At 45.8% G+C, this 27243-nt stretch overlaps 1 protein-coding gene and 1 non-coding gene across 4 annotated transcripts in view; both read right to left on the bottom strand.

The window, feature by feature from the left end:
• Window positions 1–27243, bottom strand: part of LOC1280787 (matrix metalloproteinase-2) — a 264242-nt gene that overhangs the window by 8141 nt on the left and 228858 nt on the right. Inside the window, exon 2 of one of the 3 annotated variants that reach the window (XM_320653.5) lies at window positions 13336–13406. The exons of the other annotated variants lie outside the window; for them this stretch is intronic. Within the exon in view, the coding sequence (XP_320653.5) occupies window positions 13336–13406 (71 nt within the window). The remainder of the gene's footprint in view (window positions 1–13335; window positions 13407–27243) is intronic. 3 annotated transcript variants of the gene reach the window in all.
• Trnas-cga (transfer RNA serine (anticodon CGA)) lies at window positions 7925–8006 on the bottom strand. The gene has a single exon. It is a non-coding gene; the product is annotated as a tRNA-Ser (tRNA).

Genomic DNA, 27243 nt, shown 5'->3' with positions numbered 1-27243 from the left:
ACAAAAAGTGTAACTTAAAAAAAAACCTTGCTTGATATGTTGATGTAATTGGTTTACACTGAACATCAGCTGTATAATTCAAACTTTGTGGCTGCCCGGTAATTGTTTAAAAAGATTGTAGAGCCTCTCGCCTATCTATATCGACTATATTTTTGACTGTTGTGAAATATATTGACTCAAGTGCTGGATTATGCTATTAGCTTAGTATAAATTTGATAAGAAGAGTGCACCTTAATCGCCGGTCTGTTTGCAACTGTGTATTCGTTGGTCCCATAGTTCATTACATAATTCATTACAAAGTTCATTCGTGTAGTTCGAGCAGTTCATTTCATGCAGTCTAAATTAGTCAAGTAGATTTCTAAATCTAAATCCTATGGTTTAGTTCCTTCTAATTCATATGTGTTTCCTTATTTAAATTCATACTCGAAATATTAACTGTATAAACCCTAAATCCAACAACGTAATGTGCAAATCTAAAAATTGCGCCCAAAAGTATGCAATTGGTGTGGCAAAAGTGTATTATTTGGCAATCAACATTTTGTTTCCAATGGGAACTTCCCTACTGGGTGTGGGACTGTAATAATTGTTAGTAAGTTTACATCTTCTCTGATGATAAAAAAAGCACTTTATTGTAGGGAAAAAAATCTGTCTACCACATTTATGCATTATTGCGAATATATAAGCATGTACGTTCGTTGGAAGAACGCAAATTCGGTTCTCCAGAGTAAAGCGAAACCATTCCAGTATTGTTTATCCGTTTCGGTATCACACTGCATAAATTTTACGACTTTCGTAAACCTTTACAAGCTCGCTACTGTTACTGTATTTTGTATTGCGGCGTACCATCACCACTGGGCACAACTTCCTTTTTATGAAGTTTCCCATTTCATCGAGCGATCGAGCAAAATTTCAATAATTGACTCCATTTCAGGCAATCGAAGTAAAGGAGAGGGTGATGTTAGGGTAAATCAAACAAAAACTGGTTACAGCCGAACCAAAGTACTCATATTTCCCATTCATGGGCGAAGAAGAATGTGCGCGCCCATGTCGGAATGGTCTCCGTCTCCGGCAGCTCAAACGGAATCGGTTCGTACTGGGGAAGCTTGTTTATGTCTCCGCTTGTGTCCGCACAGCTCTGCGTTGCTTGTTGTTTCGTACTACGCCGACACATGCCGATTCTTTCCGATGTTTCGTGAGTGTTGGTGCGGCGAGAGGCAGGCAGTCACCAGGCGCAACCCAAGGTTTGCAATGGGTGAATTTGAATTTATTGACTTTACTGCAAAATTATACGAATTATGCATGCAATGGCCATAAAAAGCAAATGGGCAGAGGGGACAGTAACAAGGAAGGAAGAACCTTTTGCGTGTAGCGTTTCTTTCATTTGTTCGTTTTTCAACCACAACCAGCTTCCGTGTTTTGTTGGTGTGTCTTTGGCCTTGTAGCAATCGAAAGAGTTTGCCATCACTTTCTTTGGAGGAAAGAGGACAATAAAAAAAAAGAAACTTGCGCCAATCGTTGGAGCAGTGTCCTCTAGACAAATAAAACCTAACGACCACGCCACACCGGTCATACCGTCCCCGCCCGAATCAATGCGCCCTCCGAGGCGACCGACGCGACGCGTTCCCCGAGGTGAAGTGAAGGAATTGGGCGCCTCCTTGGTAGTGCGGCACATGCACACACATAAACACAAACAGGACCCATTTGTTGGCAATTTGTTAAATATATTTCCGTTTCTATCCCTTGGTCCATTGGTGTGATGCCATTCCAAATCGTTTCTGTCTCTTTTCGTGTGTCTGGTGTTGGTGTGTCTTGGCCGGGAGGCGGCCCGGGTTCAAAGATGTGTCGCCCTTGTTCTGGTGGCTGTGAAGTGGCGTAGACGACGACCTTTCCCTAGACCTATCTCCAATTCCAACTCCCCGTCCAAGTGCAACAAAACAAAGGCACGACAGAAACAAAACAAACCAAAACCAAAGGCCCACAATTTCCGAATTTCTGTTCAACTCTTTCGCCATTACTTGGGCGACAAAATGAGGGTGGTTTTGAGGTGGCTATTCGGTCAGAAGTCTTATCGCTTCTGTCGCATCTCTCATCGCTTTGCTACAACGCTCATTCTGGCTCCCGTGTCTTCTTGTGCCAAGTAATGTAAAAAAAAATCCAGAAGTGGCAAAAGTTAATGGTCTCTCTCTCTCTCTTTCTCTCTGGTCGGACGTGGCAAAGAGTTGTGAGCCGTTGTAAGACAGAAGAAGAAGGGTAGATTGGCAATACATTTTTTGCGAATTCGGTAGGAGGCTGCTGGCGGTGCTCGAGAGGGATCTTCTTGTCGTCGTCAGTGCTGCTAGTGAGTGCTCTCTGCTGGTTGTTCTCCCCCAACGCCTCGGTTATTAGAATCGAGTGGGCGCAGTATAATAAGATAAATTTCTTTCCCTCCTTGCGAACGAGACTAATTTAATATCTTTTGCGTCGTTTCGCCACGCGAAAATGGCCATCCCAGTCATCAATCACGGGGCCGAGAACGTACACTGTGTGTGGGCAAAGACGACGGGCAAAGACGACGGGCAAAGACGACGGGCAAAAGGGCTTCTTGGTCTCGGACGCCGCTCACAAAGCTCATCCACAGTAGTTTAGATTGGGAGCAAGACGCTTGAATTAGCTGGCACGAAAATCCCTTTTTAAAAGTAGAGCTCATTCCCCTTACGAAAACGAAGTAATAGACGAATAGGGAGCAGAGGAACTCAATTTCTTCCTTTGTTTATACTAAAAAAAACCCCAATTCTGCTAGAGCTGCTGTGGTGTGGTGAGGAGAGGAGTTGGTTTTAGATTAAAACTTAACCTTTTCTTGGGTGTGCTACGTCTACGTGGCTTGGGTCGACCATCATCGAGCCCGCTGTTGGTAGTCGCTAACAGACGCTTGGGCTAAGGATGAGAATGTACTTTTTGCGCGTTTTCTTTTGCTAAAAATACAAAACAGCAAATTTCCAATTTCCTTTCGCTTGTGTATGGTTGTATGGTTGTGCCGAATGCACCGATGCATCGTTCGAACAAAAAAAAAAGGAACAAAAAGCGATTCGTAGCAATTCGTAGCAAAACAAAACAAATTGAACAACGCCACAGGGCAAAGGGAATAGCAGCCACTTTAATGTAATCAGTCCATCGTATGGCTTTTTTTTGTGCGCGTGCTGTTTTTTGGTGGATAGTTTTTGGGTTTTGTTTGGGTGCCGTTGCCGCTGAATCGATTTACAATTGTTTCGGGTTTTGAGGGGGGGGGGGGGGGAGACCAATGCCTCGGTCTAATTGGCTCGATGTGGTTTTTAGGTTAATTTTAAAGTTTTTTTTTTTAGTTTCAAACTTAAATAACTTTGAGTTCATTTGTTTGTTCATTGAGTTGGTTTATGTATCTTTATTTTCGGATATCCATGTATGGATATTATCATTTAACTTTAGTTGTAATGATGGATTTTTTGGTGATTATCACTCTGAAAAAAGAGTCTATTTTTATTATATATTTATCATGTTTGAAACAGTGAAGTTAATGGGTGATTAATACTACACTTTTGAACAATTTTTTTTTTAATTCTTATAATTTTACAGCTTTCTTTTGACAGACGTTCATCAACTAGGTTGAATTTATCTACCCAATTGACTAAATCTATTCTTCCATTGCATTTCATTACACTCACGCTGAAAACCTTTGTAATAGTTAATCTAAATAGTGCCGTCAGAATCATTTATCTTTACAACCCTTTAGATTACCAGATTTTTCTACGCAAAAACACTCTAGGGAAAATCCATAGGGAAAGAATATCCTCTTTTAATGTGCTAAACCACACAAAACAATATTACCATTGTGTCCGGATCGATTAAACGTAAGGTCCAGCAAAAAAACCCCTAAAATCCCATCGCCTTTCCTAGCAGGAAAACCAATACACTACGGGACACTCTCCTTGCGGTGCGGTTTGTTACTGCTTTCATCATCAAGAACCGACGCGATTCCAAACTCCGCTTCCCAAGTTCCATTTGGTGGGTTATTAGCGAAAATTGCTCCGACGAAAGCGGATGAAAAAATCGACCACGAGAACGAAGTGGTAACGAAGCGATTGCAGTTTTAGTAGCATTTTTTTGTTGCTGGCTTTTTTCCTAAACCCTTTTACCCTTGCGCCTGCGGATAAAGACCGTTGTGTTTGCACCGTGCCTTTCTCGTAATCAATTCGATCAAGGTGTGCAAACATTGCCGTTGGGTTGGGAAGTTGGCGTTCGAGCAGAGAGTAGTAGTTCGCCGAGAATGCGAAAGGTTTAGCGCATCACGCGAGGATTGGCATTGCATTTCATTGACGCCGGTGGTGGATGGAATTGTTCCGTGGGAATAACAGACAAACGAGGGGTGGAAAAATCGAGAGATAGATGAAAACGGTGCACAGAAACAAAAGAGAAGAAAAAAAACGAGAAGCTGATGTAACTGAGCCAAGATTATTGGTCATTATCAAAGTGCACTCCCATTCGAACGAAAGATAGAGCGTTTGGGCTCAGGTCTCTGGACGACTTTTTTGTTGTTGTGTGGAATATTCTCCCTTCAGTTTTTACACCGCTTTTTACCCAGTATTGGAGCTTTTTGAAACCTTTGCAATTCGGTTGCCGAATAGTGCAGTATGGCGAACGGAACGAATGGCCCCGGTGGTGGTATGGAGAAGAAGCTCTTCTTTGTTGATTGGATTCATTCGGGGAAGGGATTTGCTCGGTTATAGGTGCTTTTTGGGGGAATTTTGATCCAAAAAGGAGGTTGTTTGTTTCCCAGTATCGGACAATCCCGTGAAGGTAATGTCGTCCGGAAAGTCCTGTACAACATACAGCATTCCCATCGAATTCCTCCAAAAGCTCCTACTGTCAATTCAAATTATATCGGTTGCTCGGTTGGATGAGATTTTTATTATCTGCTCGCTCGGCTTGTAGAGTTGAGAAAAAGGATGCGACAGCATCACAAAGACACAAACATTACACACCTTCCGGCATCCGGTACCGGTGATATCACGCAAGAGAACACGACGATACTTATAAAAACTTCGTTTTTTCCCCATTTTGTATCGTCAATCACACATACTGAAAACTGCACAAACACTGACGACGCTTCCGATATCGATTACCGTTGCTAAAAGGGAGGAGGAACCCTGGAAGGCGACCACCGCTGAGCTAAGCTGGGAGAATCGGTTTGCACGACCGACGGAGTACCATTTGCCTGGTAGCTCTGTTCGGTAAAGTGTTTCGCGCAACTTTACCGTTCCGGAACCACTACCGGAAGAGGTTTCCCATGTTAAGAGGTGTGCTGCGAGGCTGTTTCTCTGTGTGTATGTGTGTTGCTTATCGAACGTATCCTTCCCATTGTACGTAACACAGCTGGAGTTTGCACCGTTGCTTGTTTGATTTTATTTAATCCCAAACCCACAAGCACAGCACAGCCCTTGAAGGAAGTGAACTTTTCGGGCAAATCCACCCATACAGAGGTACCTGGTAGGATGGTGGTATGTGCGTTTTGTTGTGTTGTTGCGGGCAAGGACACACCAGGTAAAGCGAAAGATGTAGCTGTGCTGTGTCTCCAACAGGCTCCCGGAAGGAGTGTGTTGCGGTAGTTACCCACCTTACCTAAAGCCACCCTAAAACCCCTTTTTCGTTTGCATTACCGTTTGTGGTTTCGAACCCTCTCTTCCCTTCCCCGCACTCTAACAACTTCCTCGGCACTGTCTGGGGTTCTGTTGCGCTCGGTGATGCGCAAAGTTTTAGCGAAAATTGGAAATTGAATGTTTTATGCGAGATTGAGTAAGTGGCACCAAAAGGGACAGAGAGGGAAGGAGTAAGATGGAGAGGAGAGAAAGATAGAGAGAACGGATCGAGTACTTCCTCTGATAGAGTGTGTTGGTTGGGATTTCGGTTTGGATGGTAAGCGGGACATTGGGAGAGTACATTGTTTAAGGGGAACAAGAGCAAGAACCGACAAAAAAAGTCAGATCAGGTCTCTTTTGGGACATCAGAAGTGCATTGGTACTGTTTTTCGCTCCGTCTCTATCTTCCACTCCCATTCATCTCCCTTCCTTCCCTCACGAGCAATCAAATTTGAATTGAGCCGTAAAATGTCTTACACTATGTGCTGTCGAATTCATCGATTTTCTGGGGCTTGCCTTGGTTTTTTTGTACTGTCGCCGTAGCTTCTGGGTGTTTGTCGGCATCTTTCCTTCCTTTTTTTTGGAGTTTCTTTTTACCAATTTCATGCAATATACATACACAACTCTCCCCACTGTGCCTCTCGTGCAGGGGAAGAGCAGCGTGAAAGAAGTGAGTGTCTCGGCATAATCAAATCCGAAAAAACATTTACGGAAGCGCGCCCGTCTGAATCGGTGTTAAGAAGCTGCTGGAACACGACCGTCGAGTACCATGGGTGTCCGGATTTAGCACTACCGCACTTCGAAAAGGCGGAAAGAAAGCAAGCCCCCTCCCCCAAAGCCCTTTCGGGCCTGGGCCTGGGTGAAGGTTGTTTGCAAGCTTGTAAGATAATTTGCTTGTACACTTTGCCTTTTATCGTCCTCTGTCTGGACTGCCAACGCGTGCGCCCTTCTTGGCTGGGTGGGTGTTGAATACTTGAGTGCAGAAGCAGCAGTGCGATTCCTGTGTGCGGGAATGTGCCTGTGCCGATTTGTGCCTGTACAGTGCAGAGAGCTTGTGTAGCGATATGTTTCACAGACGCCCATCCCGTGTACACCATACTTTACACCTCCATGTTCTTTATGAGCGTTCTTGTTGCGACTAGTATGCTGTGCTGTGCGTAGGACAGAGACAGAGGGCCAGTTTTTCGCTCGAACGGAAGATTCCATCTCTAGCAAAGGGAGACGCCGTTGCCGTTGTAGGTGATGTGTTGCTGCCAATACTACGCCTCAGATCAAAAGCGCCCAGTGTATTGACACGGTGCTTCCCTCACTACACTGCTTTGGAGTAGTAATAACCTTACTTCAGAGGCGCAATTGTAGCAGTAGCCGATGAATCGAACAGCATCGAATGGATGCTAAATTCTTCATATGTTGCCATGTGATAGAGAGTAGCACCATCGTCTTCTGCTCTTTGATGGTTCGTGGTTCTGCTTTGGGCTGCACTTTAGAACATCGGCAAGAAGTCCTGAGACGGGCGCTTATCTTGTCTGTCTTCGATAAACAATATTTCCGCGTGTCGAACTGCCGACCAAAAGGGGTAATGGTTAAGAGGGTGGGTTCAAGAGTCGGTTCACAAGAGTGCTATAACACACGTGGAGCGTTCAATTATACTTGCCTCGTCTTTTGCCGAGCAAGGGTAAGCTTCATGCACTTTCTTCAACTTCTGTCGAGCGTGTGTAATAAGGCGGCTTTAAAGGTTTATGTTGCGAGTGTGTTTTGCTTTACAAATGGACTGTTGTGTTTCAATTCAGGCAAGCTCAAGTAGATCCTCCACTACTTAAAATAGATTGAATATCAAATAATTAAGGTTTTCAAACTTTTCTGTTGGTTTGTGGTGATTTAAGAAGCCAAAACGATGATAAGGACTTGTGTGACCAGTAAGATGCATTTGTTAAAAACCTTTTTACGCTCAAACGCATATTTTTGTACATTCTGAAGCGTTTTAATAACACAATATTTAATGGTTTTATTAATAATAGTGGACCATATATATCTGTTTGCCCTTAGACGTTCAAAAACACAGGAATTGAGCATAAACATTACATTAAAACCGAATCATTACGTTATCTCGTTAGCGTTACCGTTATAAGATTTTCGACAACAGCACACCATGATAACAATCGATAAAGCAATGTTTTTGTGTCTTCTTCTTCCTCGTCCTCCTGCATTCAGCTAGAATAGTAACGTTTAGTCTGCGTAGTGTAGTCTTCATTAAAAAAAGAGAACATTTCACTCTCCGCAGCCGGTAGGATTCGAACCTACGCTCCCAGAGGGAATCTGATTTCGAGTCAGACGCCTTAACCACTCGGCCACGACTGCTGCGCTGCGGGAGGGGCGACATGAATCAACAAGCTTCAAAATCGTTCATTATCAGATAATCTTGCTGGTTTTAGATGATTACGTTGCCTGCACTTTTTGTTTCGTTGTTCCGTTGTGTAAAATACCGTCACCCACGAACCGTGACCGTTCGTTCGTTTCGTGCAGATTAGTACGTTTTATTTCTATTTTAAGACACTATTCCCGTAGGTGATGATTAGGGTGTGGTGTGTGTTAGAAATACGCGTTACCCCGGCACGAAAGGAGCAAAACACATACTGCCCGTCGCGCGGGGTTAGCGTTCCAATTGCTTAGGTGTAATGCTTGACAAATTTGTGCATTTTACGACTCTTGTTTGTCGTTTTTTTACATTTTCGAATTTTCACAATCACCCATGCGGAGGCAAACTCCTGTGAGAAAAATCAACACCCCTCTAGCGATTTATATCATACCAGTATATGTGGGGTTACTTTCCCCTGGTGGTGGCAGCTTCGCCTTTTTTCATGTGTGTACGACGACGCCATAAACGTTTCTCATCCTTTCAGCCGCGGTTAATGCAGCTACCACGGTTCGGAGAGGCCCTCCCCTCCGCCCACGTGTCAAGGTCTCCCCATCAAAACACGCGTCCTAACGAGCCATCCTTTCACGCGAACGGTTCGAGCGGGAGCGGTAAATATGTTATCAAATTTGAATAAACTGCGGCGCGCACACCATGGTGCGACTCTTCCTACACACCCGGGGTCGTCCCTTTGTATAAACGAGCTTCTCGCATCGCATTTTTCGGGGGAGAGGAGGGCCGCAGTGTGTAAAAGGGTGCGCGTTCAGCTGTCGCGTGAACGATAAACCCTGAGCGAAAGGGGGACGACGAGAGAGATGGCAAAGAAATAGCACAAATCGATCCGACATCATCCTTCGAGCCGGGTGTTGGCGACGAGGAGCGATGGTAATGGACGTGGCAAGAGCGTCTTCGGTGCTGTGCGCTGCTCCTTCGCTAAGCAAAAGGGTAATTTGTCCTGGCACGGATGGAGTACGGATTGAGAAGGGAAAAGTAGAAAACGGAGGGAGAGAGAGCAAAAACGATTGACGAAACTAATGCACTGGTCACGGTTGAGCGTGTTTTGTACGAAACATACATCAACTCCGTGGGCTGGTGGTGCGCCATGAAGAAGTGTAGGGACGGCGACCAACTTTTATGAACTAACGCGAACGGAAAGGTGATCGATCACATCACAGCACGAGCAAGCGTCATAGGATGATGAACACATCACACACTTACCCCATTTGCTAACTAGAGATTGCTGTACGTGTAAGTGTAAAAAAAGAGGGTGATTTGGTTTTGTTGTCTAACGTGCTTCATTAATGAAGTTCTGCCTCATGCAATCTGTTTCGTTAAATTGAACCATAATTAGAAAATAACGTCCTCTCTGTCCTGAACGAGTTGACAGGCCGTTGCCCGCCGTGTTGCTATAATTCTGCCATAAATTGAGCCGTAAATTGGGAATTTAGTTTGGCGTCAGAGTGTCCCCGGGAACACTGGGAAGCAGCGACATCACCTCATCATCGTCGTCGTCGGGCATCATCAGCGAGCGCGTCATGTAAGCAGCACGGTGGTGGTTGTTCCGCCCAGTTTTTCCCAAAGTAATTCGCACTTAATCACGGCAACACAACACAATTAACTCCACCAGGCACAGCGACTCATCCGTCCAGAGCAGTGTAAATGAATTTCCGAGGCCCATTTCATGGCGTGCGTGCCAAGACGGCCAAGAGTACCTTCAAACCCTGCCCGCTCTCCATCGCCTAGCCGCGTAGCGTCCGCTAGGTGCGCACTTTATGAAGATTAAAATTTACAAACCATCATCGGGGCAAAATGTGTCCACGGTTGGAAAGGTTCGCCGCCACGCTCTGCCACGGCAAGCCCACGACGGAAATGTTTAGTTTTTATGGGCCCGAAATAAAATCCACCCAGTTTGGGGATGCTCCTTCTGCCCGATGCTGCCCTAAAGCACGTTTCTTCGAGGTGGCGAGACTGCGAAAACATAATCCGGGGCTCATCCTGGGCGTCCGAACAAACCATTTGCCAGAAGTATCGTGGAACACGTTTCGCGTACGACGGCGCCTCTCGTAGCGACACTTAAACGGGTAATTAATACCATAATTAATTAATTTACGAGCCACATTTTGCGTTAATTTAAATCTTGCACCAGTCTCCCGGACGACTGCCCATGGGATGGCGCCGGACTTTTCGGGCGTCGCCGGTAAGCCGGTCGGAGGTGGTGTCTTTGATTGAATTCTATCGTTCGAGAGACGCAAAAAATGAGTGTAGGCTATGGAACACTTCCATTTTGGTGGGTTTATTTGACGCCCGCTTCACGTCGAGAGTTGGGAGTTTCGGGAAAATCGCTTGAACGAAACACGGCGTCATCCATTTTACGGCGCTTCATTTATAGGACGACCGAACACGAACTGCACGAAGGTTGATTTGTAATTTACGATATCCGGTTGTGTTGGGTAAATGGGTTTCCGATCCGAAATGCTGGCGCTGCTCTGCCGCCTCAGGGGCACACGAGCCGTGCGTATGTGTGGTTTTAGTCAATCCGCGGTCGCTCACTCAAGGAGGTTGTGATGATTCAAAAAAGCATCACACCCAGGTTGAGTGAGTGATCGAGAGAATGAGTCCAGAGAGAGAGAGAGATGGTGGTGAAATGGCTTCCATTTCGATCCTTCCGTGTACGTTGTGCGACGCTGAACGTTGACATCGAACAGAGAAACTTGTTGAGACCACAAATCACAAACACGACGACGACGAGACGATGGCTTCCGGAGTGCATTTGTTGGGCTTCCGGTATGAAATTGATGTCGCCGCCGCCGATGAACGAGGGATCCTTTGGGAAGGTGGGAAGGTGGCACCATCATCCTCCTGCTGAAACGGCCCTCTGCCAGACCTGATGAAAGACATACACACGCGCACACACACAAGCTCACAATCACTAACACTCATTTGACGACGTTACTGGCTGGGGGTCGGTCTTCTGGAGGATCTGCAGTTCTTCTGGTTTGACTAAATTAATTATTTAGCCCGATTGCCGGAGCCTAATTCCTATCTTCCTTCCCATGCAGCAGCCTGGTCCCGGCAGACCAGAATTGTTTTCCATTTCCTTACACTTTCCGCCAGTGTCACTGGGGGAGGTTTGGTTTTTTTTTGGCTTTTTGGTTAGTGAGTTGGGTCTCGGAGTTTTGGTCTGGTCAGGGATGTTGAGCAAAGCTCGTTTTGTGATAATGTGGTACACACTTGTGTACCGGTTGAGCTCGAGCGTAGCCTGAGCTTACGTTTCTGGGGGATGAATGATTTCGGTCGGTTTAGCAACAATAAAAATTAACCTCCAGACCGGCAGTGGAAGTGATTTCGTCGTCCAAGTCCGAGAGTACATCCAGCCCGATAGACTCACAGACGAAGCTTCCCTCCTCCTCCCGAAAAGTCATACTGCGGTCAGTAATATTCCTGCATCGCTTCCTTCCTGCCACCAACGGCACACACTGTGGGACAGGGAATTGCGGGAGATATAAGCACATAATTTATGAACCAAACGGGAGTGCCCCCATCTTCCCCCCCCCAATTGCTTCTGCTTCTGCTTCTGCTGTGTGGCTTAAAAATGGAACGCAGTGGTTGTCCTTTGTTGACCATTTTCCCCAAGGGGTCACGTTCGAGGCTATATGATTCGAGTTTTGCGATAAATGCCCAAAGCGGGCGAGCCGTCACGACTTAAAGCGGAATCATTGAAAAGTTCGCATTTCCTGCTTCCGGTTTTGTGTGATGGTGGTGTGTAGGAGTGGTCAAGGGAGTTTTTGCTGCTGTTGTTGTGGTGCGTTCGCGTCCGATATGGTCAAGGGAAATCAATTTAATTTGGTCGAGTCGAGAGTGTTGGGCAAATTCCGGCACACGATTTTCATTATTAAAGCTTATTATGCGCTGCTGCACATTAAAGCTGAGCGGAATTGAGTGAATTAGTGCAAAATGGAGTATTATTAGAGATTTGTGTTGGTGCATTGACACAGGTTCTAAAAGACATCGGCATGTTTTATGGCGTCCTTTCAAAAAACAAACGACAACATGACACAGATAAAGCGTCCATAAAGTATGGCAAACGGTATATCAAATAACATTGGGGGAGAAAACAAAAAAGATTTCAATTTAAAACCCAACTTGATTGATGAGCCCCCCGAAATGAAAATTGCGCTCGATTTGTCTCACTTTGATTTCATATTAAAATTTTCTCATTTCCAAAACGGGAGGTTTTGCTTTGCACTGTGTTCACGGTTAGCGACGGAAATGTAATATTGCTGCCGCGTTTGATTACCATGCAAAAGCAAGAAACCTTCAAATTCGATGAAAAGTTCGTGCTATTGATTGCTGTTTGTTGCAATACGCACTAAAAAGAGGATTGATAATGATGATGAAAGCGGAAGGAAAAAAACCCACCCGTAGAGGAAAGAAAAATTGCCCTCCCGGGTAGGGCTACAGAGCGACGCGGAAATCCTTAAGACAAACACCGGAAAAATGTGACCCAAACGGCAGCAGCCATCATCATCATCAGCGGCAAGACCGGAAGCGCAACCAATGAGCGGGAACTTGGATGGGCACTGTAAGGACCTGCCCACACCGCTGGACAAGATTCGGAAAATCGTTCCACGGCACGCCCGCCACTCAACTGAGTTGCTGCTGCCGCATGTTTGCAGAGACATTTGAAGTTGTTTTCGTCTCGTGCCGTCGTCGTCGTCTGCTTAACTTCCTGTTTTGCCCATCCACCCTGGCGCAAATGGGTAATGCGAACACCAGGCGGAAGCGCGTTGCGAAACACGCGGCCAACCGTGTAGTACGCGCACAGCGAGTCATCCTTGCTTGTCTGCGAGGTTGAAGGTTTTTCGGCTTCGACTCCGGGGCTCGAAACGACTCGAAAGCTCATAAACCAGAATTAATTGGGCGTTCAATGGTGGTCCGTGGGGCCGCACAGAGCTCCAGAGTGACAGTCATTTGGGGCCCGGTTTTTTGTTGCTTTCCTTTTCCGGATGATTTAAATGGCAGTTGAGTTAATCGGACGGGCGAAAGAAACGGGCACACAAACACACGGAGCGGAGCGTGCTTAAGCAGCGTGGCGACCGTAAATGAGGCGACCGGTGGGGGGAGGAAGCGAGGGAGCTGGAAAAGATGTGCTGACGAGCATTTGGCCAGTGGTGTAGCGTAAAGAGTATTTTTTGTGTTTTTCTTAATCGGTATTCTTCCCCGGAAGCTCTCTTTAAAACAACAAGCAAGCAAGCGCTTTGCTAAGAGACTCACCCTGAAGTATTTCTTATCATTCTGGTGGTTCTTCTGAAACAAGGATAGACTGTGGGTGTGTGCGTCCTTACCTGCAAAGAAAGCAAATGGAGAAGAAAACAAAAAAACCAAATCAGTATTAGAAGATCAGTAGCGGTCCATTTGTCGTGGCCAAGATTTATGGCCGGATCGAATATTAGGATTTCTCCCTCCCGTTTTTTTGTTCTCGTTCATTTTGATTTCGCGTTTTTGCTGGCAAGTCTTATAGATCTTTTCTTGAAGGATATGATGTTTTTTTTTGTTTCACTGCAGTCAGAAAGTACTTTAACTTATGCTTCTACCACGGTGCACGGTAGCGCACATAAAAGCAAGTTCTTAGCGAAAGAGCGTACAATAAAATTCTTCCCAGAAAGAAACCAACTCTAACTCAACGAAGTTGGAGCTTCACTCGGCGAACGATCGAGCAGAACATGGTCACGGAAGTGAACGGGTGAAAGACATGTAACAGGGAATTTTATGGTTCCGAGGTTCCGTGTTTGCTTCAGCACCCTCCGGTACACGAACCCCAAAGCACAAAAATGCTGAAATCTATAAGTTACGCCATAAAAATCACTGCACGGGGACGGGGAAGGCACTTAAAGGGGGGGAGGACGGCTCTAGATATCGATCAAAGTTGACAAAAGTGGAATATTCCATTTCGCTGTTGGGAATGTTTTACTACTGGTGTGTCCCCGTCGTGGTCGTGGTCCACCATTTGCTGCAAAAGGTTCGAAGTTGCATTACGCCCGTCCCGATGCAAGCAGTCTGGAAATCCTGTGTGATACGGATTTATTAGTTTCTGCTGGACTTCATCTGTGACAGACGCATCATCATCATCATCATCATCCATCTACCATCGAACGATCGATCCATCTCCCGCTGTCGATGCTTCGAAGTGTCGAGTGCATCACGGCATTGCCCATACGACGGTCATCCAACGGTCGGTGCTTGGACGCACGTTTTCGACATTGATTTATTGACTTTGACTTTTGCGAAGAGTGTAATGAAATGGGTGGCGAGTTCGGTCGGCAGTAGCAGCTTAAGGTTCAAGAAGTTCGTCACAAGACGTTCTACGTCCCGGTTTTTGTGTTTTTCTCCCCCATCCTCGCCTGTGTGCGCTTAAGATGCAAGACATCAGATGGGGGGAGAATATGGTGTGTGCATGGTATGGCAGCTTGTCTTTTTTTGTTTTGCAACCACCATCACCATCTTCTATTTGTCACGTTCCGTTCATTTGGAAAGATGTCATCTTTTCCCCCGTCAGCTTCGGAGGCACACAAAGGCTTCCAAGTGTCAGTGATGCAACTATCAGGCAACAAGAGTGACAAAGCTTTGGGGAAGATCTGCCGACACCGCCACCATCACTACACCGGTGCATCTGGTGGAGAAAAATATGGAAAATCATTGTGGGAACAAGCTTTCCGCGTTTACCGCTTTATGCTTTTGTCCGTTGGAAAGGTGTGAGGTGTCTGTGGCCGTTTTCAATATCAACAACCGAACCGATGGTGGGAAGCATCACTAAAAGTGCTCGTGCTTCCCGCTTTCCGCTCGAGCGCCTAATTCAATCAGCATCTCCTTTCCTTGGGTATTTTCCACCCTCGAATGGCGTTATTCGACTTTGTTTCCATCGGCAATCGGAAGAACCAACCTTCTGTGTCAGCCTGGGAGGCAATATTTATTGCTTTCAATTTGCAATCGGGTTTCATTTAGCGAAATTTCTCCAAACACTTTGGGGAAACTCTGTGTGAGTGTGTGTGCTAGAGAGTAGCGGCAATTTCTAGTGACGCTGCCGTACGTGTGTACCTTTACGGCGTGCTCCGGTGCCTTTTTATGGTTGCGGTATAGGAAAATTGAGCCGTAGACTAGGCGTCTTATAAGGCGTAGTTTGGTAGATCTAATTTATGGCGCGATTTGTGTGATACGATCACACCATCAACCGTTGGTAAAGTGTAATTGTAGCATTTATATGGGATTTATGTTCATAATTTACAAATTGCTACGAATTACAGTATCGTGCGTGTAATTTACAACGTTTAATTCGAAGCCGTGTATTGATCACACACTGCTCGACCTTGATGGTTCGAGAATGATTGGATTAGTGATGTGCTCGCTGGAGCGTACCTACAATTCCGATGCGACTCCGGTAATTCTTTGTCTGATTGATGAGAAACGGTGATTTTGACAGGGATTTTCAAATTCCTCCGTCGAAACGCGGCTAATGAATTGGAATGCTGGCCCGATACTGACAGATTCCAGGCGACTCCGATCAACTCCGACTCTGGACGACTCTGGACGACTTTGGAAGGCTCCGGATAATGCTGGTCGGACCTACCTTCCAGAGTAGATTGGGAAATGTTTGGAGTAGACTTAAGAATTTTGCCAACTTTACTTTAAGAATTCTTTGAAGTTTTCTACAAACCACAAGCGACAGCAGACATCAAGCTAAGGTACTCTTAGGCTCTTAGGCTCACGCTTTAATCCAAATCCTTGTTATTCAGACTTACCCAACGAGGTAAAAGGCGGCTGTAATGTTGTTTCAAACATTCAGCCTAAAATCCTTTCCCAACACCATCGGTGCATGGATGTGAGGAACCACCATCAGCAAGACGTACGCATCAGCCGGTCGGTGAATTCTGTTGAACGATTTTCAACTTCAATGCAATGTTTAAAACCGCCTGCCCTGTGTTCAACCTGCCACGGCGCTCAAGAAGTGTTGCTGGCGCGATGATGTGTGCATTAGGTAAGTGTTTTATCGTACGGCACACACACCTTGTGTAAATAGTACACGCATTTGGCAGCTGGCAGGACCGGCACGGCCTGGCGGAACAGTCCAGGGTAGTATGAAACGTGTTGCTTACATATTCGCACATCAACACTATGCTCCCCGATATGCAGGGAGGCGCGTCCCGGCAACGGAGTTGTTGCTCATTTACAGGAATGGGCTGGAGCTTACCGATGGGCACGACGTGAGCAATTTCTTTATCATTCTTGGACGATGCTTCGCCGTCTGACGTGTGCCAGGTACGGGAGTGCCCCGTGCGAGTGTGTTGCACGTCCTGTAAAACGATGGCAAATCGGTTGCTTCTCTCGCACAGAGGTGACAGTGAATGCCTGAGCACAAACGGTACTGCTGCACCGTCTGTTTGGTGGCAAGGCTGGATGTTGCCTGTATGCCGTTGCATAATCGGAAATTGGCAGACGCACACGCAGCTGCACACGTACCGAGTTGGGGGTCTGGGATTAGTGTGCGCTTGAGTGGTATAATCGCTCTCCGGCTTCGGTGGTGAAACATGCGTGCCTGGAGATGCACGGGGCATAATTTGCTGAGAGGCGCCAGGGGCACTATAACCGCACCGAGGAATGGTTTTCCATCGATCGACATTATCGAGCAGAAGCTATTTAAGGAATGGTAATGGGGTGTTGGGGCTTCCGAGAGGAGATACGGACAGCGATGAAGATCGCAGGGTAAACAGGGTACACTTCCTGCAGTACTGCAGTCGTCTAAGCCAGGAACTTCGATCGAGGTTGGGTAAGCAAATCGTAAGACAATGAACAAGGCCAACCCTTTTGTCTTCCTTCTTAGACACAAACACACACACACACAGACATAGATATAGACATACACTTTATGCTGCTTCTTGGGTGACATTCAGCTCCCAGCTTCCGTCGGCTCTCAGTTTCCGGTGTTCCTGGTTATGGGTCTTTGTTATTGGTTCAAAAGCGTTCCAGCCGTCAAGGGTGCTCCTGCAGCGGTTTTTCAAGACATATCAAGATCTGGATCGGGAGAGTGGTGTGTGTGTGTGTGTGTGTGGTTTTAAGGCCAGTGGGATGAGTTTGAATAGCAAGATTACTCACACAAACACACACACACTCACCCGTGCACAAAAGAAGTGGTCCAGATGATGAGATGCGCCGCAACTTTCGCGGCGGCGAGGGCAAAGGCAAAGATTTCAAGTCCGCAGAAAACGCTGATAAGACAATTGTTAAGTGGTTGTTCTTGAGTGACAATGGTTCTGCGTTCGAAGAATGCTTTCTAGGTTTCTGTACGTATGTGTGTGTGTGTGTGCGTTCCATCTACCGTTCACTCGGGCTTCCCGAAAACGATTTGCTTCTGCTGCTCCGCTTGGCTTGGTTTGCTTATCGTAACCACTACATGGCGCTTGTTTTTTTTTTGTTTCATTCTTGCTAGGAAGCAATTTCTTTTTCTTGCTTTGGAGATGTTTTCAAGATTGGGTGTGCCATAGGGAAAAGACACGGTGGTATAGTCAGTTAGGAAGTAGATCAACGATTGTGACGCGTTTACATTGTGGAAGATTGACGATGTAAGCGTGCGTTTGTGTGGAAGGGACGTAGCAAATACACCACATTTTCTTTCGCTTTCATTTGCTCGGTCGGTTGGGCTCGGTATTGGAGCAGAAGTGAGCAAAGAAGCGAAGGCAAAGAAGGTGTAGTAAATTCAATTGTCCTCGGTATGATGTAACTCGTATATCAAAAGCAACCAATTGAGTTTGGTTGTTTTGATTGTGATGGTTTGTATTTGGTACAAATCTTAAATTAGTCCTGGTAGATGTTCGTACTGTTTGCACCATGTAAATGAAAAGGCACATGGCTAAGTGTGTCACGGTGGTTAAGTGATTAAATTACGAAATTTCACAAGGCTAGTTCGATTCCCATTTGGATTTGGCTATGTAGTATCCAAACAATTCAAACAACAATAAAAAAAGTCTTTATTCAGTACATTTAGGGCTGTACCAAGGTGGCTAGATAGACAGGTGGGCTCTTAGTTCTGATTTGGTAGCCATGATGCATGGAGATTTCCGTTGGAGATTGGCAGATAGGGAGTTACGGTTGCTAAGGACTTTGCATGAGTTGCTAAGTATCTCTAAACTCCCTTATGGACCTTGGGCTGAAGATGATCATCAATTGCAATCAAGGATCATTCACAAAGCACTGTAGGCTTTTGCGTGTGTTATTATAAAGTAATATGGATACGCAAGGCCTTTATTGCACGTGTAGCACTAATAATTAGTCTCAAGGTTGCATATAGATTGGATTGGCAGATACAGAACAAACTCTTTGATACCTTTAAATGTCGAAGATCACAAACAAAGATGGTATTAATTTCTTACCAAAGCCTCAGTATGTTTCATCAGTAATGGCAATGACTTTGACAGCAAAGTTCACTCTATTTAAGCAAATCTTCTTAAGCTGGACGCTTAACTTTCCTGTTCCGCGTAACGCATACGCCGTACAAACAAACAAAAAAAAACCCCACTGCCGGTTCACCCTAAACCGTGTTACGCTACTCAAACAACAGCCGGAAAGCGATACTTTTGTAATCGCTGCGTTTTGTTTTATTTCGTTTGCACGCTCTCTCTGCCCGTCGTCCCTCTCACAACTCCAGTAAACTCCACTCGAGCAGCTTGCACAGCAGTTCACGGCAGAAAACCGCTCATTGTGTGTTTGTTTCGCCATGCCCATCGTGGTCGTTTTTGCGAGCCGAAACTATAACAAAGTCGCGCAAAGAGTGAAACTGAAACTTCAACTTCAGTGCTAACACACCCCGCGGCCCACGCACCGGATCCACGTGGCTTCTGCAATATTAACTGCGCCCGGGGAAAGTGTTTACCTTTTTTGGGGGCGAGTTTTAATAACCTCTTTCAACATACACTTTGTACCGCCCGTACTATATACGGCGGACTTGTTGCCATATGCCAGCCGACGAGTCCGTCACTGGGTAGCGTAAGAAATTGTAGCCGAGACGAGAGTGAATTTCCTTCAACATACGGGAATGGGGAAGGGAGAAACAAGGGCAGTGAGAGCTGCTTAAAAAGTGTAATTTAAAAACTTGCCCGTAATTCAACCGCGACTGGACTAAAACCACATCACAACCCATCCCTTACTTGTACCCACAACAAAAACAAAACGCTTAAAAAATGGCAAATCCCCCCCCCCCCCTTCGCCCTCCCCCCCCATCTGTGGGTATGATTTTGCAAAAGTGGAAACGGGGGAAGAAAATTTGGAAAAATATAAACACCACTTTACGCGTTATTCCACTCCACTCTCGTCCACATTCTTCTAGGGCAGCGTGTTGTGGGCTGCTACGTGCTGTGTGCGTTCACGATGGAGGCGCCTTGTTGTTCAGGCCACCAACAAAAAAGAAAGCCATAGCCAGCTCTCAAACAAAAAGCCGGATAAACGGCTTTCTGATCCCTTTGATACACGGTAATGCTGTGTGGCGCGATGGGGGTGACCCGCGTCTCGCGGATGCTGCCCTGTGAGTGTGGGTGGGTGAAACGTGGCAAAATTCGCTTCGAGTTTTAGATTGAATTTTACGTAAGAGGAGTGAAAGAGCAAGAGAAAGTAAAGCGTTGTAGCGCAACCTTCCCACACATTTTGAGCATCAACTTAGATTGAAAGGCCTTTCGGCTCGATAGTAAGTCAGTTAGTTATGACGCAATTTTAGCTTATTTCATTACTTTCAACAAGCGAATGGCGAAGTGCTTCCTGCGAAGGGGTTCCTATGCTGGCTTTGAATTGAGTAATGATGAAAGTCTTCCACCTTCTTGCACGACGATGATGAAGCTTATGCGTTGTTAGCAATTAACGATGTGGGCTCCCGCCGTTGTCGATAATATTTCTTAGCGAACAAATTTTCCACCCTGTCGCTTCCATCGATGAGCGGCATCAGCAGACGCGTACATGGCCTGCTATGGAGGATTGTGCTAAAAAACACGAAATGGTTGCTAGGTGGTGGAGTTGCAAGTAAGGCGAAAAGTTCGTCTCCAACTGTACTGTTTGTGTGTGTGTGTGTGAGTGAGAGTGATTGGGGGGCTTGTAGCAGCTATCAAACACTTGACGGACCACGGTTCAAAGTTTGAAGCGGAGGCTTAAAGTGGCGAAAGAAAAAAAAACCCCACGTCACGTCGCAGGGAGACGAGGAAACAATTTGAAGAATTTTTCTTCCTGCTGTTGATTTATGAGATTATTATTTTTCAACCATTTTGCTTCCCGTTCCCGTGCTCCGGGGTGTGACCAATGGGCACTTTTCTACGAGTCCATTTTGCGACGACGGTCTCGAAGTTTCGATGAGACGACGGGTCGTGGAAGAAGAAGAAAAAAATAAGAAGCAATCACCGAGAATCAGGCAGACGGACGAATTTTACAATCTGCCGAACGTGCGAAACTTGTTCTACTTCCTGGGGGGGTTGGGTTTCTCCCAGGAAGTACGGTCACTTTTGGACGGACATAGTTTACTGCCTGCCAGCAATGCGTGGGGATTGAAAAATTCTTCTACCAACAGAGCATGTTGAGCGGGACGCATTGTTGGGCAAATTGGAATTGATATGATGATGCATGTTTGAAGTGGGGATGAATTCAATCTAAGGTAGTGTGGAAGTCTATGGTTAAATTGTTTGGAGACGAAATTTCTGGACAGTTTTGGTCAAATGATAGCATAAATGAAAAGCCATTACGTTCAATCATCATTGAGGGACATGTGGTTTCATATTCGTTCATGTAATTAGTTTGAAGTTAAATGCTTTTTTTACAAGAACATCTGCATACTTTGAACATCCGTCAACAAATAAAGCTTTCTTTAATAGCTTAACGCCTTCAAAATAGTGGAAACTTATCTGAGAGCCACTCCTTGACCTTCAAATATGTATTATCGCAAAAGAGAAGAATTAATAATGTAAAGTATATTGTGCACCCCTAGCGATTGATTAACTAAATTGAATAAAAATTGTTTGTAATTTGTTTCTGATTATTAATTAAATTGTAATCAAAAGCAAGTCTTTATTAGCAAGCACGTTAGTAAATCCTGATGTGTCACTATTTGTTTTTTTTTTAAATGCATTTTACATTATATGTTGTACTTTTGTTGTTCAAAAATGCATGATAACACCAACATGATAAGCTGGACATGAACATGAAAACCAAGTGTACGACGACGATTCGTGCATGATTTGTTCCTCCTTTGTTATACATCCCGCATTTTCATGGGGCAATTACTTACACTCAAGTACGTAAATTGCAACAACCTTAACAGACATTAATCTCATCGATTCATGATACAAGCAATTGGAAGTAATTCTCCCAAAAAGAAAAGAAGGAAAAAAAAACATCAATAAGTACCGTGTAGTTGTACCGTGTCCAGAAAAATTGAACCGGACAACATGAGACATAATCGATTCAGCAGCAGCAGCAGCAGCATACAACCACGCTCTGCCCTCTACGTCTCTGTGGTAAAAAATCTTCTTCAAGCTCCCCGCACCAGTTTCGCAGCTTGCTTTGCATCGAGCAGTTTCGAGCGACGGAGGGATGGAGATCAAACCTTAATAACAAAACTTTTGCCCATTCAGGCACACGGGGCGTGATGGAAAAGTAGCATCAGACGCAGAAGGAAACATGCTGGAGAGCTGGGAAAAAATGGGAAGGGAAAGCGAACAGGAAAGGCGACCAAGAAAAGCGTGAAAAACTTAACCAACGCAAAAAAAAGGGAAGAGAAAGGAATTACACACACACACACTTGGGAAAGTTTTTCCTCTTCGTTTTGTCTTGTTCCAACTTTTCCCGCTTAGATCGAAAAGGTAACATCCATCTTTCCCGAACGCGGTGTGGCCAATGTATGCAGCACAGCAAGCGCAAGCAAACTGCAGATTGTAAGTGGTTTTGTGGAAGATACGGGAGGTACGGGGTGAATTCCACAAAAAAAGAGGAGTAAAGATGGAAAGATGATGAGCATCACGAAAAGATGCTTTTCCCTGGGACAGCCCGGCCAGCAAGCCGGGCGGGAAAAATATGCTGCAGAAAGTGGCTCTCTCTCTCTCTCTCTCTCTCGGTCGCGGGTGTGGCGGTGCTGGAAAGTTTTCAATAATTCTTCCACACCATCGCCACCCATCACGGTGCGCATACACTGTGGATGGTGGAAAGGGGCAGCCGGGGATGATGGGTAGGAGGAATGGGGTGGTAAATGGGGTGTCGGTGTGGTGATGGTTAAAATGTTTCCCCCGAACTAATCTTTCGCAGTTCAGCGTTCGTGGCTTGAGTTTCGGATGATTGGCAATTATCTGGCACACGAACGCGCGAACACACGGCGATAAGATAGCGGTGGTGGTGGTGACGCTCCCGTGCCGTACGATGATGATGATGGTGATGGCACTGGCAGCACCTTATCTTTCCGCAACCTCCATACCGGCCCCATGCCTCTTAGGGTGGCCTTATCTTCTACTTTAACTTTATTTATTTTTACCTTTTTTCTCTCTCGCTCTCGCACCGCGTTGCCGATGGAGGACGATCGAATCTTATCCCCCGTCCCCTCCTCGGGTGGACCGAGGAAGGAGGAAGCGAGTGGAAAATAATAGACAAGTCCGGACAACTTGGCCAAGGTGGGGATAAAATCGAATGAACTTTTCTGTTCTGCTTTCGGGTTGGCAGAAAATTGATGGATCCTCCTGGAAATGGAAAATATTTACCAAGGCACTCTCTCTCTCTCTCTCTTTCTCTATAGCTGTAGCACCACCGTTGAAGTTTCACTTTGTCTGCGTTGATTTTGCCATGCAGCTTATCATTTTTCTTCCCATTTACTTCCCGTTTGAGTAGAAGGCTTTGTTTCTCGGTGATCCACAGTGCGCTCACAAGGTTCGTTAACGTCAGGGTAAGGTTCAGGGCGAAGATCGCACTCGATCGAAGGGCGGGCAGCCACCCCGAGCAGTAAGCAATTCCTTTTATCGTTTCGCGCTGGAAATAAAATGTTACAACCATCGAGCGATCCCGATTCGGTAGCTCTAACACGAAAGCAAAACAACACCTACCCCCGAAGGACCGAGCAACCGAGTGCGTAGTGTTTCCGATTGCATTTCAAATTTCCAATTGGGACTGATCGGGTGCAGACAGGGAAGTACATTTTTGCCAATGCGAAACGCGTAGAAAAATCATTTAATCCGCTTTTTTTCCGCGCGCTCCCACGGTTGTCCGTCACGTCATGACGGTTGCCGTGGAATTAATTCCGTTATCGTTTTACCATCACACGAGTGCGCGGTGCATGATGATGTTGCGACCGGAAAATAGATTGGCGTGGCAAGGCTGGTGGTGGTGGATCGGTGTGTGAGAGACGCGTGAGATGAGTTCCATTCCATCATCCACCTTCTTTCTTTACCGCGCTTGATGACTGATGTACCAGAGAGCAGTGCGCAAATACCGATTTTCAATTAAAAATGCATCCTTCCGTCTATTATGAAGTTGCACCGTACTCGCTTGCTCCCTCTCTCTCTCTCTATCTATGGCTGTCTATCGGGCGATGGGAGTTGGCGGGAAATTGCTTTCCACCGAGTGAGCGTGTTGAGCTTATTTCTATCGCGCGCATCGCTTTCCATCTCCTTTCCCACGGTGTGGTTTCGGTTTTTTTCTTCTATTGCGATACACCGAACGAGATGTGCGAGCAGAAAATGTAGGTTCGTGTAACAGTGCAACCAGCAGCGATCAGGATGGGAAAAAGGGTTGGGCGGGAACTGTGCTACTCTCCAGCTAGTTGTGCGCCTTGCGAATAAATTGATATAAAGTGGCAACGTAATGCAATCGGGAACTGGCATCCGGCGAATGCGCGATTTATTATGAGCGCCATCATTATCATCTCGTTTCAGCTGGTTGTGTGTGCTAGGGTTGTGTTTTTTTTATTATTATTTTATCTAATAACGCCGGTTGATTTCATACATTGCATGCATGCATCGCAGCGGATACGAAGTGGAAACGGGAGATGCAAAGATAACATTATTCGATTACTATTTGCTGAGACTGGAGCGAAGCGAAGTCGAGCGAAATCAAATAAAACCCGTCCAATTGCACTACGCTTGCAACTGAGCATGTTAAATGCCGCAATTTCAAAGAACGAGTTAATTGAAAAAATATGAGCTTTAAAGGGAAGTTACATGCTGACAGGTGTTATCCGCGATAAAAATCAGGAATTTGTAAAGTAGTCGTTCAGAAAGATATATAATTTTAGATTTTTTAGAATTTTTAGATAAGACTTTTCTCTACACAGGAAATAAGCTTCAAAATGAAGCCAGGATTTCCGCAATTTTAAGATTATTCCCATCGACACAACACGCATCACACGATCGATCCTATAGCCATGTTCACATTAACCCGCACCATTTGCCATAGGCGCTTCTAAGCTGATCCGGAAGGAGTTTGGAAAGAACATTGCTTATAAGGCAGAATAAATCCGCTTTTGTGCTGTGTGCTAATAAAATACCCCCTCCTCCCTCCTCCCTTCACTAAACTGACAGCTAGAGCCCAAAATAATTGATCCCCCCCCCCCTCCACCCCACTCGCTCGGTAGAGCGATATTTTCTTTCTAAAACACCCGACATTCATCCGTGCATCCGTGTGCTGGTGCTGGAGTGGAACCACATTCTTTTTTGTCGTTCTACGTTTGGCTTGGGGTTTGAGGTGAGAATGCATTCAAATAGCAAACTAATAGATATGTGCCGGTGGGGGGAAAAGAAGCAGCACGAAAGGAAATCCCGCTGAAAATCATTGCTTGGAAGCAGGGAAAAAAGTTCGCCTCTAACGTAGCCATTTCGCTTTGCTCAGTTGCAGCAGTATCAAGCGGCAGTACGGCAGCGTAGGATGCTTTCTGCATAGATGCAGAACCCTAAATCAACTTACCGATGGTAGCAAACAAAGCCAACAAAAAAAAAGCAGCAGGGGATGGGAAAAATAGACGAGTAAAACAAGCCAACCGCATCCTTTCGGCTCGCTCTTTCCCAGTGTGGCAACAGTGAAACGTGCCCGAAGAGGATGCAAACGAGCCGCAGAGATAAGCACTTCGGCCCTCCGCGGAAAGCCTGGCCTGATGGTGGTGTGGTACTTGCGACTTTCTTCGGAACGACTTCTCACAGTAGTGGCACAGTGGCAAAGGTGTCAATGGCAACCGTGCACTCGGCTCGGTGTACAGCAAACACACACACACACAAAAATCAGGAAAGTGCAAGAAAAATCTCACACCCTTAAAACCCCGGACAGAGCTGGGTGCTTGAAAGGAAGTCGCAGTTTTCAAGTGGAGAAATGTTGTTTTTTCCTTGCTTTCGGCTTCACGCTCGTTTTCGCTTCTTTATCACCTTTCGCATCCGGGCGGTTTGCGACGTTTAGGGGAAGAAAATCCTAGTACCGTAGTGGTAAAAGCGATGCATCGGATGCATGGTTTACTTTCAGTAGAGTTTGCGCGGCAGTTGTAGTACTGCAGCTAAGCTCTGGAGTTGATGTAACGTACTCTCTCTTGGACTGAAGCTATCAGTGCGCTTTGAAGGACTGCCATTCTGGTTTCCAGTGTCTTGAGCTGGTTTACTTCAAACACGGTCGTTGTTTGGTGTCTAAAGCTGCCAAAGACAGGGAGCAAATCGTATCAGGCACTGTGGTTCGTTCTGGGTCTTGGTTTTTCGAAGAGTTTCTTTTATTGTCCTTTTCCTCTTAATCCTCACTATCAGTTCAACACACACAATGAACCGTCAATCGACACACAAACAATTTGTCGTTTAAATGCACACTTGCAATTAACAGCAAACAAACCACCGCTTTGGGTGTGGGTGTGTGTGCGCCTTTGCCTTGATGTATGATTAATTTCTTAGGAACATTACTTCAAGTACCACTTTGCTCATTCGTACGCGTACGCAGTGTTTCACTCATTTAAATTACGAGAACTTGACGTCCGAATCGTGCACCTCTAGCGAGAAGGAGAGAGAGTGAAAGCTCGTCTGCAAGAGCCATTTGCCCTTGTTTAAAGCTCACCTGGAAAGGCCATTAGCTGCTTTGTGCTTCAGCACTGTTTCCAGAACGATAATAATTGGCACCACTTGGAACCAAGGGAAAAAGGCCGATGCCCGCGTGGTCGCTTCTGTGTTTCGCTTCGCTGTGCTGGTGTTTTACGCCTTTTTAATGATTCTAAAATCTCTTTAGGGATTGTTGTTGTTGCCTATTAAATAATGGAGGGTGAGGGGGGGGGGGGTGTGTTTGGATGTCGTTGTTGTTGGGCTGTTTACTGTGTGCATCGTGAAGGTTCAGTGTGGGAGAAATGTGGACATGCTCATCATGCTTCTTATCCTGCAGCAGTGGCTGTGAAGCAGTTCGGACGAAAGCACATGGTGCAGTCGGTCCGACTCCTCGGGGGACATACATCAGGCAAGTGTCTGACAGTTGAAGAGGTGCACGAACATACAGCAGTGCCGCACAGCTCCCAAGAGCTCATTATTCTTGTGAAGTTTTGCTTTTTTGCTGTGTGTGTGTGTGTGTTGTGGTTACTCTGCAGCACAAACCGAGACCGTGTGGCGGCATACCGGGTTTGGTTTTGCAAGAGGTAGTCCTTTGGTCATTTTAACTACAATATCGTAAAAAGGGGAATTTCATAAAAATAAAGCAGAGAGAAATTGCATTAAACAGCGCCGCGGAGAATTTGTCTGCATTCTCACTAAAAAGCCGATACACCTTTAGGATATCCCTTGCTGCTGAATATCCACCAATTCTTGACGCAATGACTACGATCTTCGCTACGATAAACAACAACTCATTGAAACGCTGCCACTTTCTCTCCCCGCCCAGAAAGGGCGCTAAACTTCAGCAAAAAGCACCAGCAAATGTTCACAAATAACGATTTAACATCATTTGTGCTTTGTGTACGTAAGCTGTGGCGTATACGAGTCGCTCCTTTCATAGCCTGTTATGTGTTACAGGAAAGCAAAACTGAAGAGAGGGTGAAAAAAGCGAATAAGCAAATAAGCAAAACATTCCCAAATGCTCCCACGACGCTATTCGTTGCCATCACACAGCCACACACACACACATAACAAGCGCCGAACCGTGGCCATCGCACGAAAACACACCGCAAAGGCGCAT

The sequence above is a fragment of the Anopheles gambiae genome, chromosome 3, assembly GCF_943734735.2.
Source record: "Anopheles gambiae chromosome 3, idAnoGambNW_F1_1, whole genome shotgun sequence".
Lineage (NCBI taxonomy): Eukaryota > Metazoa > Arthropoda > Insecta > Diptera > Culicidae > Anopheles > Anopheles gambiae.
Note: the sequence above shows the minus strand (reverse complement) of the source record. Positions and strands in the feature narration are given on the sequence as shown.